General features: G+C 42.5%; 1 protein-coding gene across 22 annotated transcripts in view; it reads left to right on the plus strand.

Annotated features, from left to right (window-relative positions):
- Nucleotides 1-20,523, plus strand: part of PTK2 (protein tyrosine kinase 2) — a 190,250-nt gene extending 169,727 nt beyond the window's left edge. For 13 of the 22 annotated variants that reach the window (XM_088050960.1, XM_088050955.1, XM_088050950.1 and 10 more), the window contains 9 exons: nucleotides 685-771; nucleotides 1,947-2,084; nucleotides 3,421-3,552; nucleotides 10,463-10,525; nucleotides 13,384-13,423; nucleotides 14,092-14,201; nucleotides 17,731-17,886; nucleotides 18,323-18,403; nucleotides 19,262-20,523. In XM_088050960.1, coding sequence (XP_087907086.1) covers nucleotides 685-771; nucleotides 1,947-2,084; nucleotides 3,421-3,552; nucleotides 10,463-10,525; nucleotides 13,384-13,423; nucleotides 14,092-14,201; nucleotides 17,731-17,886; nucleotides 18,323-18,403; nucleotides 19,262-19,471 — 1,017 coding nt within the window. In that variant the 3' untranslated portion in view covers nucleotides 19,472-20,523. The remainder of the gene's footprint in view (nucleotides 1-684; nucleotides 772-1,946; nucleotides 2,085-3,420; nucleotides 3,553-10,462; nucleotides 10,526-13,383; nucleotides 13,424-14,091; nucleotides 14,202-17,730; nucleotides 17,887-18,322; nucleotides 18,404-19,261) is intronic. The other 9 variants (XM_088068867.1, XM_088068981.1, XM_088068991.1 and 6 more) reach the window with 1 other exon arrangement.
- Nucleotides 20,524-21,261: the final 738 nt, after the last annotated feature.

Genomic DNA, 21,261 nt, shown 5'->3' on the forward strand with positions numbered 1-21,261 from the left:
GCAGAATAATGAAGTTTGGGGTTTTTTTCCCACTTTGGTTGATTTTTCTCCTTCTGAAATACCCATCAATACTGTTCCTTATTCAAAAAGAAACCCTCAACTATACCTTTGGAGATTCAGAAAATGATCAAAAGCACTTTTCCATGTTGAGGTAATTAGTTACACAGAAGTTAATTATCAGAACTAACTTTATACCTCAGAATACCCCGTGGAAATAGCCATGCAAATAAATCCATTTGGTTTGTGTTATTCTTGCTGAAGCAAAAGAATTTACTTTTGGGAACAGTCACAAAAGCAACAAATTAACATCAAAAATTGGAAACGAGTCTGTATTGCACCTGGAAATTTGATTTAAGACTTATGTTCTCAGATGATGTTCTCTCTAGAGTTAAACAGAACAGAGCAGGTCATTTAGTGCAAGCAATTAAATAAACACAAAGAATTCACAGAGAAAACATTATTTATTGACATACAGAGCAAACAGTTCAGCTGAATCCATTGCCAAGCAAAAGTGGAGGAAAATTTAATTTTAGTTGTTTAAAATAAGTGTTTGTAATTACAGAAAATGTGTTTTGGGGTTTTTTTGAAGTTTGCCAAACCTGTAAATGTTCGTGTCACTGAAACATAATTTTCTGGTTTTAGTTGTCTGTGTTTAATGATTCTAAAAATTCTTCTTGTTTACAGCCCAGCAGACCTGGTTACCCCAGTCCCAGATCCAGTGAAGGGTTTTATCCAAGTCCACAGCATATGGTACAGCCAAACCATTACCAGGTATTACATTTAATACTGTGCATATGCTTTTTTTATAAATGTGGGCTCTCTATTTAGATGCAGCTGGTGGGATTGATGCACTTCTTACATGTTTTATTTCAATTCAGTTCTGTTCAATGAGTTTGGTTTTACATTAAAAAAACCCCAAACTGAGCCCAGTAGGTTTACTCCAGATGGCAAATATTTCCACATGTAATGTGGTGCTCAGATTCCTGAAACTGCAGTGAAACACATCAGACATTTCCATATTTATTGAAGGAATGTGGTGTTCATGTTAACATTTGTGCTGAGCTATGAAATCACTTGCTTTATAAAATGACATTAACTGGGGGCCTTTCCTTGGGGTCATTGGTATTTTATTTTTTTTGTCCCGAAAGCTGCTGCCTTTAGCTCTACCACATTGTATACTCAAATGTTTTGGTTTTCATCTAAAACTGCTGAAGATATTCAGAACAAAAATTTGTATTTAAAGGACTTTGAGCAATTTTAGGTTTGTTCAAGGCTACAGCCATGTTACAGCTGTCTCAGTCAAGGGGATTTTTTCCATGAAGACAGGGAGGTTTTCATTGATTTAATAAGTACTTCAGGCTCATTAAAACTACTTGGATTTTCCTGTGGAGAAGTTCCCAGGCCACTCAGCTCAGTGCACTAATTACATGCTGCCACTCAAGCCTTAAGCCTGTAAGATACAGCAGGGGGTACATTTTTATGGGGTCTGTAGGGCGATGTTCACAGGCTCCTGTTAACTGGAACATGAGCTCTGCATGTGTAGCTCTTACATATGTATCTATAGATACTGTTTTGTCCTCAGAGGACTTTGATCTCCTTGACTGCACAGGTTAGAGCATGCTCTGATACTGCTGGTTTGAGAGGCACCATAAAATACTTTTCCTCAAATGTTTTGTTTCTCTAGTGTTGCAGTTATTCTAAAATAGTTACTTTATGATGGGCATCATCAAAGACTTAGAAGAGAGGTGTCATATTTTGGCTCAGCTTGCTTCTTCTGATGTTGCCTCCCCTTCTTCCTCTCAGTGACTGCTTGAATTGAGTCATTTCTGTGCTTTCATGTTTGTTGTCTTGGAGAGGATGTTTCCTTCATGGGAAGCACTGGTCTTACTAATACCTCTGTTTTTCTCTTTGTTTTTTGCCTGTGTGGGGTTTTTTGCCCCCTAAAGGTGTCTGGCTACCCTGGTTCTCATGGGATACCAGCCATGGCAGGCAGCATTTATCCTGGGCAGGCTTCTCTCCTGGATCAAGCAGATTCCTGGAATCATCGGCCTCAGGAAATATCAGTGTGGCAACCAAACATGGAGGTATGAGATCTGACACATCTGTTACTGTGTTCTGTACAGTTCAATACACTTTCTATTATTATAAATTGTATTACTTCTGTTATTTTGGTAGATCGGTGTTAGAAAAACTGAGTTTCTGTGGTGCTTTTAAAATCATCTCATTGCAGTCAGTGGGCTGGGAGTCAGGACTGAATTGGATTTTAAACAAATACTTCTGTGTGAGGCTGGGCATGAAGTATCACTTCACATGAATTCTTGATGAAGTTGTTACTACTTATCTCAACTGAGTGACAGCAAATATTTGGTGTTTGTTAAGAGAAGGCTTTAGTGGAACTTAGTGCTGTTCACAGGGATGGGAACACTCTTGTAAAAATACCTCTTGGGAGATATCCAGCACAGCTGAAGGATTGAGGCTTCTTTGTAACTCACCCAGAAGAGAAAATGAAATGGTCTGAAAGACTGTTCCTGAGCTGAATTCCTTCTGGGTGCTCTCCAGCCTGTCATGATTGCACTGAGCTGCTGAGGAACATCAAATTAATTCCCCCTTTAACCTTCTGTCTTTTTTTTTTTTTTTCTGTTCTCTACTCTTGTACACTTTTTTATTACTTTTTTTCCTTCCACAAAGATTCAGTCTGTGAATTGAATTTAAGACAGCTTCTGTCTTAAATATGTTTCTTCTCTAGCCAGCTCTATTTCCTATGTTTCTGATAAACATTTAAGTGATCTCTGAGACTTGCCTGTTAAATACAGGCAAGTTTGTTACCAAATCTCCCTTGGCTTTTTGAAAAATAATAATTTATACAGTATTTCCTAATGATTTCCAGACAGCATTGGGGTATGGTAGTATTTGTAAGAGTAGTATTTGTAAGCTTAAGACAGGCACAAATATTTGGTCAAAAATTCATTAAAAACTGTTTTTGTGACATGCTTTGCCACTGTTGGGGAACACTGAATAGTATATTCGTTTCGATTTTAAAAAATGTATCTTGCAGTTTTTAACAACTGTATGGTTACATTATTGCTCAAGATCAAGAAAACAAAATTGTTATGTCTGGTTTTGTTGTCCAGCATAAATGAAGTGCAATACAGGAAGTGACAATGTTGCTGAAAAACAGAACAGAATCTTTCAAATCTTTTTTTGTTGCAGTGACTAAGAGCAAGGCAGATAAAAAGTTTAGGGCAGTGAAGAGTTTCTTGTGCTGCTCTGCTTCAGTTTTTGAGGAGCTGAAGGAGCTCTGCTTGACTGCTGCTGAGAATTGACTTCTGAAAAACTTCTGTTTTTTAATCTCTAAATTCTTGCACCTGTCCATACAAATTTTACATTGTGAGACTGAATAAACTTAACTGTGGATTGTAGGATTCAGGCACTTTGGACATCCGAGGGATGAGCCAGGTTCTACCCACACACCTGATGGAGGAGAGGTTGATACGACAGCAACAGGAGATGGAGGAAGATCAGCGCTGGCTTGAAAAAGAAGAACGATTCCTGGTAATTCTATGTTTTACAGAGATTCTTAATTCCTTCTGATTTTTTGTTTCTTTTTGCAGCTGGCTAAAAATGGTCACTTCTGTGAAATGAGAAAAACCCCCAGAACCCCCAAAATGTGGAAAGCAGGTTTTAAAATGAGTGTTTGGCTAGTGAGAGCTGTATTTCAAATATCTTGAACAGCTGTGGCTTTTGGTGAATCTCATTCTTGCGTGTTTGTGTGGGGGGAAGTTGTGAGTATAATTCTGTGCCCTTCTCGAGGTTGCCGGTTTGTCATTACATAGAAAGACACTATGTAATGACATACATACACTACCCCTAAAATGACACTGCCCCTAAAAAAGAAGTAACCATCAGCCATCTAAGGGCCCTGGCTGTGCTAAGAGTTGTACCCGGTCTTGCCCTGGAGGAATAATGGCACATGTTAGTGGGAAGAAATAAAATAAGAGGGAGCTCTTTAAGGAGGGGAACAGCTCTGAATCTCACCCAGACCTGGAAGAAATCATTAGTGATGGGATCTCCTGGTGCTGTTTCTCTGCAATTCCACAGTTCCTTGCTGTCAGTGCCACTGGTGTGTGTTTTTTTGGTTCAGCTCTGGCTTCCCAATTTCAAAAATTCAGAGTTGTCAAATGTCAGTATCAAATGTCAAAATTCAAGTTTTGTGTTAAATTTCTCCTACTTGAGGCTGATGGCTACATATGGAGTAGAAGGTGGGAGTAGATTGTTACCAGAAGCCTGTGGGTGCCTGAGCCTCACAGGACAGGAGGGTAATTTAGAGTGCTGTGGTGTGGGTTGTGACTCACAGCAGTTCTGTGCTTGATCTTAGACATATTTCAATGAATGTTTCAGTTTGGAAACCTCCTGTGTTGTAGCTACTGGCAGATGCCCCCATGGCCAGGACATTTTCTTGCGGAGATCCACATTGTGCCTGAGCTAAGAAGTGACTTCTGATTTATGGGTGTTGAAACTGGTTTCCTTCTAAGTCCACTTGGGAATTCACTATTTCCCATTGGGATGACAGCAAACAAAACACTGTGCCCAGATTGAAGACAGGGACGGGAAAGGAAAATTTCTTCCCTAATTTAGGCATTAGCTTTTCCAGTCTTGTGTGGCACCAGTTGCTTGTGACCTACACAACCCAGGAGGTCAAACTCATCCCACTGATGGTTACAACTTTAAAGATAGCCATGAACTTTTTGTGGAATCAATGTGCTTTCTGGGAATGAGGCATTGCCATTGCAGGTAGTGGCAGTCAGTTGTGTGGGAACTTTCTGCAGAAAACTTTGATTTTTTTGTGCAGAATAAATGATGATTATTTGTAGTGTTTGTTGATTCAGTCTCTGGACCATTAGGGTGTTTTTCATCCCCCAAGTTGATGTTGAGAAGGAACTTGCTGATTTTTCTTTTATCTGTAGTACAGTCATAGCATCTGTTTGGGAGAGATTTGTTGTGTTTCCATTTTGTGTTAAGTTTTATTGTGAGGAAACACCATCTCTTTTGCATTTGTTCTGTTGAGGAATTGGAATCCATAAGAGACTTCAATTCTTTTTCTTTCCACATTAACATTTTAACTGTACAGACTTTGAGATTCACCCTTGAATGCCTATTACAAAATTTATACCCCATTTTAGGAGCTAAATGAGCTGCTGGTAGCCACAGGGTGCCTTTGAGCCCATAGCAGGATGTGTGTGTCAAGGGACTATTCAGTATATAAATGGATATTTCTTGGTAAAGGAATGTGGTTGAGTTTCTAGGTTCTAGCCCTGAGCAAGTGAAGATGTGGAAAAGTTGTTGTGGGGAGTCACTCTTGGAAGCCTCCTCCACACCAGGAGGTCTCCTGAAGGATATCCACAATTAAGACATGAGAGTCCCAACATGTGAAAATAAGCCATTTATTGAGGCGTTTAGGCCATATAATGATGTCCAGCATAGAAATAAGCCAGGTATTACACACATGTGCTCCTTGGCCAGTGTCCTGTAGTGAGTGACAACATTCTGCTCTGGGAAGAAGGGCCTTCCCTATTTTCATTACAGGTGATTTAGGGAGAAGAAATCTGTAATTCCCTTGCCTGCTTTAGGCAGGTTTCAAATAATATTTGTCCTTTTCAGCACAGAGAACAACAGAGTAGAGCCAGATTTTAATATTTGACTTAGCTATAATATTTAACTTTTGTAATCATGTGTAGTGTTCTCAGTGTAAACTGTCTGCTTCCAAAAACAGCTCTATTTACCCAATCCTCAGGCTCTACAGCACATCCCACTTGTACTACTGAGAGTTGGACTCACAGGGGAGCAACTGCACATCATTTATTGTAAGGCACTGCAACAAGATGAAAAATCCTCTGTGGGTTTCTGTTAGTACAATTTTTGTTTCCCTAGAGTAACATCAACTTGCTCGTGACTTGAAACTTACTGCTGCTTCTGCAGGGAGAAAATACAGCTCATATTAGTACAGGGATAAACAGCACTGATGCTGCTGGAAGGAATTCCCCAGATGGGGAATTCTGTTGCAGTGGCATTGAAGTGGAAATGTGCTGGTCTTTGGGGAGGTTGTTATCAGTGTAAGCAGTTTGCCTGAAACTGGTCCCTGGAGAACGTGAGACCAGTCAGTATTTGAAGGGATAAAAATGTTGTTTTCAAGCTGCAGCCTTAACAGAATCCAGAATTCTGGAGATTTTGCTGTTAAAAGAGAAAACAAACAGGTCTCTCCTTGTGGGAAGCTCCTGAACAAAAATAAATCTGTTGTGTAAAAACTGAAGAGTAAAGAAGTGTTTGATTTTTAATTGTACCAAACACATTGATTGGAGAGTGAGGAGGGGATTGGTGGAGAGGTTGATTTTGGGGTATCCAGAGCTGACACTCCCTCCCAGCCCCTGACAGGGAGGGGAGGCAGCACTTGAGGTGTGCCAACTTTAATGGACACTGGTTAAAACTTGTGATGATTAAATTTTCATGCTCTATTGGTGACATGCTGTAGAGATGAGCATCTCTAGGAAGGACAGAAATAGGTGAAATATTTTTGAGAAAGCTGAAGTTGAGACACAAAGCATTACTGCACCTAAAGCACCTAAAGCTTGATACAGATCACTACAGGACACAGTCTCTGTCACAGGGCACATTCAGGTGGAAGATGAAATGGCTGCACTACAAACAATCTAAAACAATCAAAAATTATCTCTGAACATTTTAGACTTCTTTCGGACTTACTTAATTGCCTGCTTCTTCCTTTATTTGGAGTTCCAAGTTTGAACCTTTCTTTTTGGCTGTGCTGATGTTATGTACATTATTTTTAATTACATAAATAAAGATATGTATGTGCATGCCTGTTAGTAACTCTTCAGCAGACAGAACAGTTTTCTACTAAGAAATTTATAGTCCTTTCTGGGATAGCTTAAGAAGAAATAACTCACATATTTTCCTTATCATGCTTGGGATCGTTGTTTTTTTTTTCTGAAATTCCCACATAGTTGTGGTTTTGTCCTATTTTGACACTGAGAACAGCAATTCAAGTCTAACTGATGTGAACTGTTGCTAAAATAAGATTCTAGTTTTAAGCCTGAGAAAATCCCACCAAGACATTACAAGACATTCAGCATATCCTGAGAACTCCAGGGCTTACATGTTCTTTTATTAACAAGTAACCAGAAATACTGGAAACAAAGTGGTTTATGTCCCAGTTTGTCAACATACACATCCTGTCTGAAAATTCCTCTTGACATTTCCAAAGATTTCAAACAGTAGGCTTATTTATTAAAAAAAAAAAAAATCCATTTACTTTTGAAGGACTTGGTTTTCTGCAAGATTTTAACAACATACTGTTCTTTCTCTCTGTGGTTTTTGGGAGGTCCAGAGCCATGGCAAGGACTGGAAAGATGACAGGGTGTTCTTTGGAGCTGTGAAATGGTGTGTGAAGTACGGAGCAGGTTTGGTGTGAGGCTGATTGCTGACCTAGAGAATGTTGTATTAAACAGCTGAAGGATCTCAGTATTAAAAATTCAGCAATGCATTGCTCTTGTGGCAGCATGAGGGGTTCAAAGCTCTTGCAACTGCAGAAGTGGAAGAATTGCTGCTGAATAATACTTTTGAATAAGATGGGAGTTTGATCATACAAATCACTTTTACCAGAAAATTGTTTGCCTTGTGACATTTCCACATGTACACAGAAGACTAAATCAGAAAATCATTTAGTCAAATGGGAATTGTTAGAATTTATTAGAACATTGAAATCAAAAAATATATAATTGGGGCTTTTCTTAGTCATTGGACACAATAGTTGAACACTTCTCTTTTGTTCCATGTGTTCCTGACTGCCCAGGTTTTGATGGGGCAGAGGAGAATGTTTCTGGAAGTTGAAAGAATTTTATGTCCTGCTAAAGGATTTTTTTCTTACTTCTGAGGTGTGCAGGTCACAGGGGTGCAGCTGCATCCCTCAGGTTTGCCATCACCCCCTGGCACTTGGGATCTACACTTTAGGATCAGGTTCTTGGAGGTGCCAAGGCAGCCCCACTGCCCTCCACAGCCTTTTTTGTGTGGGGGTGGTCAGTAGGACTTGGGATTTTTGTGGATAATGTGTGAAGCATTTGCCAAGTTAATAATCACCATTTTGGTGATATTTTATGAGCATTTGCAGCTTTTCTGTGCAGCAGTTCTGGGCTGTGGGTTGTGTGCTGTCCATGTATGGGGTGTTGTGGAGGGAATTCAATGTGCTGCACGTTGGCTGCTGGTGGGGACTTGGGGAATGGAATTATAGCTGTGACATGGAGATTTTGGATGCTAGAAGGAGGGACCTTGGCAAGACAAGGAGAGGAGATGGGTATTGTGTCTGCTAATTTAACTTTTTGCTCATATTGCTAGGAAAAAAAAGTCCTGTTATTTGGACTAGTGTGCATTTTTGTGCTTCTGACTCTTCTAAAATGTTCAGTATTTCATTGTCTCTGGAGTCTGGTCTGAGGGATGTGGTCTAGATGGTCCAGGGGAAGGTGTCCCTGCCCGTGGCAGGGGGTTGGAACAAGATGATCTTTAAGGTCCATTCCAGCCCAGAGCATTCTATGATTTAAGGTGCATTTTTTGAGTAATAAATTGCTATAAGTGCAAAGAGCATTAAAGACACCTGTGACAAAATAGTCTTTATATATATGTAACTCTAGTTATTTCCAGAGTTTGGGCACTTCCCTGACTTGAAATGAGCATGAAACAATGGCAAATTGTGAGCATCAGTGTAATAGAAATTTAGTTTGTCTATGCTTTATATGGGTATTTAACAAAGATAGCTATGTGCTTCAGCTGAAAAATAGGATGAGAATCACAACTTGACCTGTCTAGTGAAGTTTCAGACATACTCGTATCAAATGAGACTTTAATCAGAAAAAAATCCTTCATCGTAATAAGGAAATAAACTGGAGATGAGTCAGTGGTAGGTTTCATCTTGAAATCTGTCACAAATTCCTGGAAAAACATTAGGAGACCACTTGTATCAGTTTCAGTTCTTCACTTTTAAGATGGGGTTAAATATTTGCCAGTCTGATATGATTTGTCTATTTTTAATCTGCAAGTTCTTTCATGCAGTGAGTGTCTCTGGCTGTGCCTCACTCAGCCTGCAGAAGACTGAATTAAAATCCCAAGTGTGAGCCCTTCTGACAGACTGGCAGCGCAACTGGACTATTTTTAATGACAGAAGATCAATATTAGTGTGTTTTTTCAGGTTCTTTCTGCCCTGCTGGTTTTTAGGGTCATTTAGTAGGATTTGTGAGTTGGAATTATTGTTTCATATTCTTAAAGGAGGGAGAAATCTCAAATAGCTTTAAGCAAGATAAGGATGTATTTGTCCCCTGAAATTAACCCTGAAAGAGCATATGGTCAGTTTAGTGGCACTGTGTTTCGTTACATTTCTCTAAATAAAAATGTTATTTTCATATTGTGTGTGACCATTTCATCCCTTCAGTTATCGGTGACTACTCATCCAGTCTTGTAGGAGAGTCAGGTAAATCCTGTTTTTAAGTGCCAGAATTTGTGCACAAGAAGCACACTGTAATTTTGCTGAGCTTGTGTCTTCGGATCAGTGTTAACCTTGGCTTCACATCCACTATTCCTTTGTCTTTCTGTGTAATCAGTGTTGTCCTTGAAGAATAAATATAACATCCCTGGATTTGCTGGGGAGATAAGTGGGGTTTTCCTGTGCAAGGACAGAAGTTGGACTTGGTGGTTTTTGTTAGTCCCTTCCATCTTAGCATGTTCTGTGAGAAAAATGACTGGTTTGGGGTGGGGTGGGGAGAGGGGGGAATATCAAAATTGGTGTGGTTTTATTTTTGCTCTTAAAAACAACCAAGCCCCAGGTTCCTGTAGTGTGCTTAAAACACATAAAATAGAAATTTGTTTGTTGCTTGTATGGGGAGAAAATGGCATCTGGATGGCTTTGTTGGCTGGCTGTATGCAAATGGAGTGTTTAGAGAGCTCCAGTAATTGGCCCCATTTGTTTGGAGAGGGAGCCAAGTACATTTAAGCCATCCCGGGGCAGGAAGTGGGAGTTAATGTGCAGCATTTCTCATCCTGTGGTTGGAATTTTGCTGTTGGGAAGAAAGCGGGTTTTTTTTAATTTTTTTTTTTTTTCCAGAATAAACCAAACTTTTGCTGTCCTTGATAAAACTAAAATGCAGGTTTTCCAGTGTTGTGTTAGGGCAGTGGTACTTTGGATATTTATTAGAGCGTTTTTACTCCTGTGCTGAGGGCGGGTGGTGGAGGAGCAGCTGAGGCTCTGGTGGCGACAGCGGGGGTGCAGAGACTGAAGTGAAATGACATCTGGATTTGTCAGTGTGCATTTTTAACAGAATTTTTCCTGTCTTTACACTGCCTTTAAGCCAAGGGCACATCAGTGGGTAAGCAGAGCACAGAGTGAATTGTTGGATTTTTGTTTCAGAAACCTGACATGCGGCTCTCCAGAGGCAGCATTGACCGGGAGGATGGAGGTCTCCAGGGCCCAGTAAGTGTGGGGGGATCTTTTCCTCTCTCAGCTCTTCCAGTTTCCTGGTAGAACACGCTGTACACTGTCTTGGGTGTGGGAGATGATTTAAAGGTTTTGCTAAACATTTCCACTGTTACTACATGGTGGTACAGCTTTCCAAGAGGCTCAGCTTCTGTGGGAACAGCAGCCACAGCAAAGTGGCTCATGCATCAGTTTGGGGGGTTTGGGGTTTGTTGGTTGGTTGTTTTTCCCCCCCTTGAAGCTGTTCTTAAATATTAAATATGGAAATATTAAAATGTTTCCACAAATACATTACAATAATTTCCAAGTGCTCATGTGCTGTAGAATTGGGCCTTTTATTTAAAAAATGGGGATTGTTTTCTGCAAGTTCAGTCAACAGGAAGCAGGATTAAAGTAACTTTTGCAGTTGTTTAAATATCTGAAGGGTTTTCTCAGAAGGAATGTAGATGTTGCTGTTGTATTACCCAGAAATCTGTTTGGGGTAAATGATCCACTATGAAACAATTGGAATAAACCCCACAGACATTCCTTTGTTCCCAGACAGTAGCTGCAGCTCGGGTCTTCTTTCTTAGTGGCTTAACTCCCCTCTATTTAAGTAAAACCATCTCTTCAATTGTTTAATTGCCATTGGGATCTCTGGATCATACTGTTGGAAAAGGGGGGTAGGGACTAGGCTAGGGACTATTAACGGCCCAAACCTGGTGCTTCATCCAGTTCTCCCCAGGAAAGTAGTGGACATTTTAAATTCACCCTTCTGTTTCATTTGGGATGCGACTGTAAACTCCTGCTTTGGCTTCAGCATTTCTTCACTTCTTAAGAATTTAGGGATTCTTTCTGCATTTGCAGCCAAGACACAGTCATGAATGAGTGTATCAATGACACACTGCAGCATGGTCTCTGGAGACATTCATGTTTGGAGGCTTCTAAAATTTTTTCCATGAAGTTGGAGAAGACTATTAGTTACTGTTAGGCTGTGGCTGTTGTTGCATCTTTATATAAGAGCAAGAAAAGTGCTGCTGTGTTTTGTGCTGTTCATGAAGATGCTTTGAGATGCCCAGGAGATTTTCAGGCCAGGGGAAGTCCTGTCTGCCCAGATGAGATGGTCCAATATCACAGCCCATTTGAAAAAATGTGGAGAAAACACTTCATGGTCATGGACAAAATGGGTATTAAAAGAGACTCTAATTCATGATAACTACATTTCTAGTCACAGAATTTGATCTTGTAGTTCTCAGTAGATTCAGAACATAACTCTGACTTCATTTGCCGTGAGAAATGCTTAATGCTACTGTGAGTCAATTTGAGTTTCTGACTGAGAGGATGAGAAATTGGGCAGTGATACAAATGAGAAGTTACCACCCACATTTTGGCAGTTCCTGTCTGATCACATTCTTTTGACTTACAGTTTCAATACACAATTTTGTGGAAGTAAAAATGCAAGAATTGCTTCAGTGGGATTTCATTCTTCTGCCTCTTTCTTGCTCTCTCTTCCCCTGGGGTTATGAGATTTGAAATATTTAAGTTAACAGCACAAATCAAGGGTAATGACATGACTAAATGTTTCCACTTCATGTCCCTGTTTGTGAGGTGACCAACCTCATAGAGCAACAAACCAACGTCATTTCTGGTTCTCCTGTTGCTGTTGACATTTTTTAAAAGTCTTTTTTGTGGTGCTGTCCAGCTGAAATCGTGGTCAAGCTTTGTCAGCATTAATTCTCTCCCTGCACTTGCAAACAGCATCTCTGTAGGGATGCCACCTGTCCCAGTTACTAAAGTCTGTACACTTCCTTTGTCCACCTAAGTTCTAGAAGATCATTGCTCTGCCAGGCCCTTTTCTGCACTGCTTGCTTGATTTCCAGCATTCCAGAATTGCTGTGTTCTTAAAAGATTGTTCTTAAAAAGCACCTGATATCCATGGACTCCAGTTCCTTCGAAAGCAGATTCCCAGGGGACCTCACTATTTCCTGGAAAGCGCCCAAAGTTCACTCTCTCTGCAGCCAAGGTTTTGCTGGAATTTCTTCTCCTGCCTCCAACAATTTGAAACTCAATTCCTTTGTGATCACCATGACCGAGGCAGCCACTGTTCACCACTTGGCCCACAAGTCCCTCTCTGTTTACAAACAATTCCAGGAATCACCTTTCCCTGTCACCTTCCTTAATACCTGCACCAAGAAGTTACTTCCACAGAAATTTCCTGGACTTATTTGTGTCCACTGTATGATATTCCCAGTTGAATTTTGGGAAGTTAAAATCACCCTTATGGCCCAGGGCAGTCGATGCAGATATATTCCTTAATACTGTGCTGACACTTGTGCTGCTCACAGTGGTGATGAGGTTGGTGTGAAGGATTTACGAATGCAATTACCAGGGAAAGTCACTTTGGTCTGTTACTGAATTCTTCCCAGTGGATAAGCAAATGGGCCTCGACTGAGAGCTTTGCAACAAAACAAGAAAGCAGACCAGCTTAGAAGTGTGTTCCCATTACAGAACCATTCAGCAGGAAGTTCTGGAGTCTCTTTGTTGTGTTGCCATTTCTCCTTCACCACCATGACTCTACAGTTGGATCTGTGGGCACAGACTGAAATTGCTGGTGACTGTTGCACCACCTTTGAGTAGTGAGGATGAACTGTAATGTAGAGGCCAGGGCTGTTGTGAGCAGTACAAAATACATGCAAATTCTTTTATTGCTCTGTAAGTAATACACCTGTAGTGAGGGACTGATGATGGTGAATTAGAATGTATTTTTAACTGGTGGGAAATGTGCTGAGAGCTGGCTGCACTTGGTGTTTGAGATAGTGCTGATGAAAGCTTCAAGCACTGCAATAACTACTTTATATGTTTATTTTATTTTATAGGCTGGTAACCAGCACATATATCAGCCTGTGGGAAAACCAGGTAAGCAGTAAATGCAGATACTGATGTTTTAACTGCTTGATTACAAGCCTTTCAGTAGCAGTAGTGAACAAAAGCTCGTGGCAGTATTTCCATACAGGGTGGATTCAGTTCCAGGTACTTACACATCAATGTTCGTGTGCTGTGTGTTAAGGTACCCCATGCAGGCCCCAGACATGCAGTCAGCAAAACCAAGGAAGTGTTCAGATCAACAAGCAGGAAATGTCTAGAGGAAGCTGAGTCAGCATGGGAATTCACCCAGTGTGGAGTTCAGACATGTAAAACAGCAGTAGGCACCTAAAGTTGGGTTTCTTGGTCTCAAAAGTGAATCACACCCAGGATTGCTGCTGGGAAGAAGTCTGGTTTCCCAGACACACACAGTATGTTGGCACTCAGCTGTGGTACCAGGGGTGACACCCTCTCAAGGCTGGGCTAGCTGTGCCCAGAGCAGTAGCAGTTACCCACAAAAGGAGTTTCAAATATTTTACTGAAACAATCCTGTTCTCATAAAGTGCAGCTCCCACAAACAGTGGATTTACTGCAGGACACCTAAAGATGTCCATCTCTGGCAGAGAGGAGCACGTGCAGCCTGTGCAGTGCTGGCAGAGCAGAAGGAGGGTGCAGGTACATCTGACATGCTGGTGCTCTAAAAACACAAACTTTTTGTCAAGCAGATCACGCAGCTCCGCCAAAGAAGCCTCCGCGCCCTGGAGCCCCCGGGCACCTGGGCAGCCTCGCCAGCCTCAACAGCCCCGTGGACAGCTACAACGAGGGTGTGAAGGTAGGTGAAACACCCACAACAAATGGAACATTACCAGGGCCACATGAAATACCCCCAGGAAATCAAACATGACCACACTGAGGTAGTTTGGTGTTCCTGAAGTAGAAACCAAGGAAAGCAAAGGCGACCAAACTTGATGAGTAAATAATGTCATGGAGCAAACACACCCTGGCAGCTCTCCAGGGGGATGGGGAGGGAGCTCAGGTTCTCCCTGTCTGTGATTTAGTGTGCTCCTCAGCCAGAACCTGCCCAGGTGAGCTTATTTCTAGTTTGAAGAGTGTACAAGGTCTCCCAAATAGACCCAGTTCCCTGTTCAGCAGGAAGGAGCATGCCCAGGGATCCCAGTTACTCAGATGCTACCAAAGTCTCCTGTCCTTGGTGACAGGAAGGTGAGACCTGCCCTGCAGTGCTCAAAAAGCTCTTGCTGCAGCACCAGGGTTTCTCAAACCCTACCAGCTCTGGGGAACAAGGGAAGAGGGAAAATGGGCCATCTGACCTGGGAGTGAGATACTTCCTGATGTGTTGTTTCATTTCCCATAAATAGCAATAAAGCCAAAACTGAAACTTGACAGCAGTTTTGTAGCACAGGTGCTGCTGCAGAGTGCTGTGTCCTGCCCCTGCTGCAATTGGTGTCCACAGACCTGCTCCTGAGGATGTCAGGCACTCCCAAAATCATCCCTTTGTGTGCTGTTCCCTGCTTGTGGGACTTTGCCACCTTTCTAATCTCCAGGAAACAGCTCTGCCAAGACTGTAGTAAAGAGCGGGAATCCATGGTGTGGAGGCCACAGCAGTTGGGATGAGTGACCCTTATTTTACATGATTTAAGGAAATGCAGAAAAAGCCCAGTTCATCTGAGCATGAAATTCAGAACCTGACATCAGAGCAGTGTGTTCAGCACAACTTGATCCCAGCCACTGCCGGCCTGTCACACTCCTGCTCTTGTTCTGGGATTACTGGAATCTTTAAGAATCAGTAGCCAACAGCAGTGAATTTGAGCAAGATTATTTATTATAAAATGATGCCAGCGCTTTACGAGCTGCCAAGCCTCAGAAAACGTCAAAAAGCAGTAACAGATATGTTACTAAACTCAGCTTCTCTTAAATTTCCTTTCTAAATGCTGATGCTGGAACATGAAAAAATGTTTTTGAAATACATTCTTTTGACAACAAACAAACCTGAGCAGTCAGAGACATCAGAAATGACAAGTGAACATGATTTGTGTATTAAATAGCTCTTTGAGTAGGAAAGAAGGGCTGATCTTGTTTTTTTCTGTCAAACTTTTCTTGAAATTGGATTGTTTTATGCCCCTTGAAAAAAACAGCCCATTACTTTTTGGCACAGCTTTGTTAATGGCTTTGGTCCTAAACTGAAGATGCTTCTAGAGTTCATTTCAGACTCCCTTTTCTGTACACCCAGTTCAGACTGCCTTTCCAGGGAGAACACAAATGAAGAGGATTGGAATTGCCTGCCCTTGGAAGCCTTCAGGGCAGGCTCCAGGGAGCTCCTGGGTGAGGCAGAGTCAGCCAGTTCCACAAAGAAACTCAGGGCTTCTGCAGAGTAGTGATGTTGATATTGGGGATAAACAAAGAGAAACCAAGTGCTGGGAAACACAATGTCCATGGTCTTGGAAGGTGAGGGCCTAGAGTTCCAAGGGTTTGGTATCATCTGGAATGTGGGTTCTTGGTAGTTCCTAAGCAAGAATGAAGTGATGAGTTCTTGTGAACAAGTCTTCAAGTCCTGCACAGTTAAATGACCATGTATTTCCCATAATGACTTACCTAAACAAAAAGTTTCAGAAAGATGAATACAAACTTTTCCTAAGTGCATCGAGTCCTGGCCTGTTTGTGCAGAGGAACCAGCAGTGTTGACAGGTGGTTTCCCAGGCCCTCTGCTCCACTCACCACTCTGCTGCTCGCCAGACTGGCTTGCTCCTGTCCAGCTTTGCATGATCTCCTGCCTGTGTGCTTAGTCAGGAGGAAGCATGGGGTGCATGGCAAACCCTTCCACTGCCCACAGGGGTGCACAGCAGACGTTCTGTCACACAGGACCCAGAGCTAACATGAGTGGCTGCCAGTTCTGGAGAGGATGCGTTTTCGTTGCAGGCTTTTTAACTGGTCTCTGATTGCTACACATGTTTTGGGTTTGTTTGTTTTGTTTTGTTTTTCTTGCTGAGTTTTATTAATATTGTTTTTCTTTTTTTCCCTTCTTTTGGTAAATTTCTTTAACCTCCCCCCACATTCTGCTCAACCATAGCCATGGAGGGTAAGCAGTGCGTGAGTGTGTATGTGCCCTATTCCAAAATGTCTTTGCATGTGACTTTGCCAAATTACTGTTTTAACTTCTTGATTGCTGAAACTGATTTGAATCACACCCTTTCCTGCTGATTGAGGCAATTAAAGTGTGCATTTTCCTAAGGTATGTTCTGATCAATGCACTAGAGTGAATCTGTAATAGCTGTTGGTACCCACTTAACGAAATGCTACAAAATGAAATCACTGTGTGCTGAATCCTGCACACTTTCCTTAAAGAAAGTCTCATCCAAGCACTCCATAGTTTCTTCAGGGCAGTGTATCAGGGGCTTGCAGTGCAACATTTCTGGAGCTAGGACCAGCCCTGAGAGCCAGCAGTAATCAAGTGTAGGGAGCTGAAGGTCCATGAACCATCTCAGATCCAGGAGGAAATCGGGAATTTTTTAACTTTCTGCTTACATTCAGTTGTTGCTTGGGCATGCCATAGTAGGGAATAGCTGCAGGAAACTGGGATGCTTGGTAGTTTTACTGTTTTGTGATACTGAGGATCTTACAAAGGAAGTGTGCAAAGTTTCTTTCATTTCAGACCTGGGATTATTTCAGTCTGCCTTTGATTTAATTCCAGACATATCTAACTTGTTGTAAGTTTTGCTTGAGTAAAGACCACAGGATTTTTAACTTACTAGTTTTTTTTCTGATCTCTTGGAAATCAACTATCTAAAAGCATTCCATGTTTCCCACCTGTACTGGTGACACCATTTTTCTTAACCTGCTGTAAATTTTCGCTAACAAAATAATAATGTCATAGAATCATGGAATAGTTTGGCTTGGAAGGGATCTCAAGGATGATCTCGTTCCAGTTCTCTCTTTAACATATCAGTGTGTTACTGTGTGCTCTGCCACTATTTTGGAGCACTGAAAGCCCTTCTGGAATGAGGGACCTGATACCTGTTGCCCTCACAGTGGAACTTGAACCACAGAGATATGTTAAGCACTCAGAACTCTTATTCCTCAAATTATTCCCTTCTCTGTTGAGGGTGTTACACTGGAAAGTCTTTGGGGAAACCCTGGTAGAAGTTGCCCAGTGTCATTTCAGAGATCAGGGTCAGTCAGAAGAACTAAAAGAAACTTCGTTCAGCCTCTGGAGCCAGCGTGCTGGGGCAGCCGGGGGGCCGGGCGGGGGCTGTGGGGACACGGGAACCTGAGCCCGTCCCGGCTGGGAAGCGGCCGAGCCCCATCTGCTGGGGACGGGAGGTCCAGCAGCTCCTCTCTGCTTGCAGATTCAGCCGCAGGAGATCAGCCCTCCTCCCACAGCCAACCTGGACCGCTCCAATGACAAAGTCTATGAGAACGTCACCGGGCTGGTGAAGGCGGTGATAGAAATGTCCAGTAAAATCCAGCCAGCTCCACCTGAGGAGTATGTGCCCATGGTGAAGGTACGGGGACAATACCTAAAATCAGGGTTTATTTCTTCCCTGAATGAGGTCTTCAAGTGGTGTAGGAGAAATTTGCTGGAAAGCTGGAAGTAGAAAAGCTTTTTTCATGGGGTGGGTGACTTGTGGTCAGAGGCCGCAGCTCTGGATTCCATGCCCAGCGTTATGGACAGCAGTGCTTCATGCCCAGCTTGCCTGTGCTTATCCAGGGTGCTGAGTAGTGTGCTGTCTTCTCCACATTTTCACTTTCTGTGAGAAAAACTTGTTATTAACCCTTTGGCATCTTGTTTTGATGGTGATAGACACAATTGCAGGTGGGATTTTGAAGTGCTTTAGGCATGTTCAACTCTATCCAGGTGATTAAATTGCACTCCTAAAATTCTCTCCTCTGCTTCATCCAAGTCCTTAAAGTTTATTTCTTTAATATTTTTTTTCTTAGGAGGTTGGTTTGGCACTAAGAACTTTACTGGCAACAGTAGATGAGACCCTCCCAGTGCTCCCTGCAAGCACCCACAGAGAGGTACGTGGAGTTCTGCTTCCCTGGTGCTTAGCCACTGCCTTCCCACTCAGCTTCAGCCCTTGGGACAGGTTTTGGTGCTCCCTTCTTGGCACAGGTGCACCTTTTAGTTCCCTGAGCAGTTTGAAGGCCTGGGTTATAGTTCTGCATTAAATGCATTTTATTAAAATTGCTGCATGGACTTAGGCTTGGTATCAGTGAGGATGCTTAAACTGGATATAGGTGACACACAAAGGAAGGTGACATAAATCCCAGTATTCCACGGCAGGGAATCATTTGAGGGTTAATTCTTAGTGCAGATGTCACCTGTCATTTGCTTGCACACCAAGTCATTGAACAGGTAATTGAGCAGGGCTTGGTGCAGCTGGAAGGTTGTCTGTAGTTCTGGATGAGGAGTGACTGAGAGCTTTCAATTAAGTTCATAATTCAGACAGTTTTCCTCCAAAACCTTGAACGAGTGTGGTACTGAGAAAGCCAGAGAATGGTTCTCTAAGTGCCAGCTCAGAGGCTCATGCTGACTTAGCAGTGTGCTTAAGCAACTTGTATCTCCCTTCTTGTTTCGTTTTTTAGAGCTACCTCTATGTTTTAGAGCTACTTCAGTAATAAAAAGAGTGATGCTAATAAGGACCTGACAACCCACAACAAGCTGTTTATGCCAAGTTGTGGTTTAAAATCCACTGCTTGGGTCTTGGTGCTGTTTAACAGTGGGTGGCTCAGCAGGTGCCAAATTCCATCTGCTGCTCCACATGGTGCCCTCAGAAACGGCCCAGCTTCAGTCAGGAATCAGGCAGGAGCTGTGGCATTGCTGTGAGTGCAGTGTTTCAAGCACCCCCCCGGGCTGACAGGGCTGTCTCATTGCAGATTGAGATGGCACAGAAGCTGCTGAACTCAGACCTGGCCGAGCTCATCAACAAGATGAAGCTGGCCCAGCAGTACGTCATGACCAGCCTGCAGCAGGAGTACAAGAAGCAAATGCTGACCGCTGCTCACGCCCTGGCTGTGGATGCCAAAAACCTGCTGGATGTTATCGATCAAGCCAGACTGAAAATCAGCCAGTCCAGACCGCACTAAGCACTGAGGGAAGATGTCATCAGCCTCGGAATTCTGCTTGCGACAGGATGTTCCTTCACCTTCCACCAGCAGTGAGGATTAACCCAGTGCAGTCCTGGCCTTCCAGTGCCTCTGGCTTCAGCAGACCTGACCAACTGCTGCTGGTTCTCTCATTGCAACAGTTTAACCAAGTCTTTCTGGTAGGGCTGAGCTGGGCTGGATTCAGAAGGTGGCATTAGCAGCAGGGGCGGTTTGTACAGGAGCCTTCGGGCACTCAGAGCTGGGGCACAGGGCAGGTCACACCATCGCATGGGACACGCTTCGCACTGAGCTGCCACCATTGAGCTGCCACCGGGTCACGGTCTCGGAGCCAAAACTGGTGGAGCAGCAGATGGGAGAAAGATATTGTGAAGAATTCGGGGAAACCTCAGGGCTGAGAATTCTTGCCCACAGTATATGAACTGTCCAGACTGGAATTTTTTTTTATTAGAACACTTACATCGCAATATGCTAATCATGATTTACAGAGAAAGAATAAAAAGCTATATTTTCAAGACTTCAGTCATTTCAAGACAAACTAAAGCCCTCTTCATCTTCCTGCCTTTTACTTTCACGTGACTGTGTGAAGCATTTGTTTGGAACTAGCTGTAGGACACAACTGAAGACTCGTCTTTTTCACCAGGATAACGTGCCAGTTCTTTTGTAGCAATGTTGTTTTCCTTGGAAGTGAAAATGCTGCTTTGTACCAGAGCAATTCAGAGCTGCATTTAGAGGAGATCTGTAACAATTCATGTCCCCCATTTTTATATAATTTATAAAGACAGATTAAAGCCATGATGACTATTTTAAACCCACTGTAGTTAACTAACCCATCCTTTTGTCTATCTTGCCTGGGAGGAGTTACAGTAGAGCAGTGTAATTAGATTTTCCTTGGTTTTCCAGTTATGCCATCTGTTCTGTTAAAATAAAAACCACACTCCCTTTTTGCTGTTGAGGGATATAAATTATTCTCAGGAAGAATATAATGAACTGTACAGTTACTTTGACCTATTAAAAAGGTGTTACCAGTGAAACTCTGACTCTTACTATTTCATGTGTGTGCACAGCAAAAGAATTCTTCCCTGGGTACCTGTGTCTTTTTAAATATAAACAAGTTAATAATACAAATTACCAACCATCCTATCATAAAGTTATTACATAAATGTACAAGGTGGGATAGTGCTGAGTTCCATCAGTGTTTGGTCCAGATGTGGGACAACCCCTTTCCACAAAATGTGCTTTTGGGCATCCTTCTTACACAGCTGAAATTCTGTAATGCCTCAAATGCTTTGAAACACCCATTTGGAACAGAGACCTTACCTTGTTCAGCTGCCCTGGAAAAGTCCTCTTCAAAAGCTATTTACAAAATTCATGCCTTTAAAGCAGCTCCTTTCCATCAGGTGTTACATAACCTCCCACACCCAATTTTCTGGCCAGGTTGTACCTTACACAACCTCAGCCCTTTACCTGACAATTGCAGCCTTATCCCACACTGTGAAAAGCCTCTGGCTGTGCCACAGCTGCCCCTGCACAGGTACCATGGGAGCTGCATTGCTGCCCTAACCAGAGGTGTTACAGCACAAGGCACTGCAGCACCAGCCCAGCCTCAGTCCTTTTGCTGAACACGAGTCCATCCTGCAGCTCCAGGCTGTCATCACATCCTGTGCTCACTGGGATTTCATTCTCCCCTGTCCAGAGGCTCTGGGTGCATGTAGAAGCTTTAATTATTCTTGTCAAACACCAAAAATCTGACAGGAAGTTGTAAAGCCCCA

This window comes from Pseudopodoces humilis, chromosome 1 (genome assembly GCF_049639895.1).
Source record: "Pseudopodoces humilis isolate 2021_Gansu_Grassland_sample_001 chromosome 1, ASM4963989v1, whole genome shotgun sequence".
In the NCBI taxonomy this organism is placed as follows: Eukaryota; Metazoa; Chordata; class Aves; order Passeriformes; family Paridae; genus Pseudopodoces; species Pseudopodoces humilis.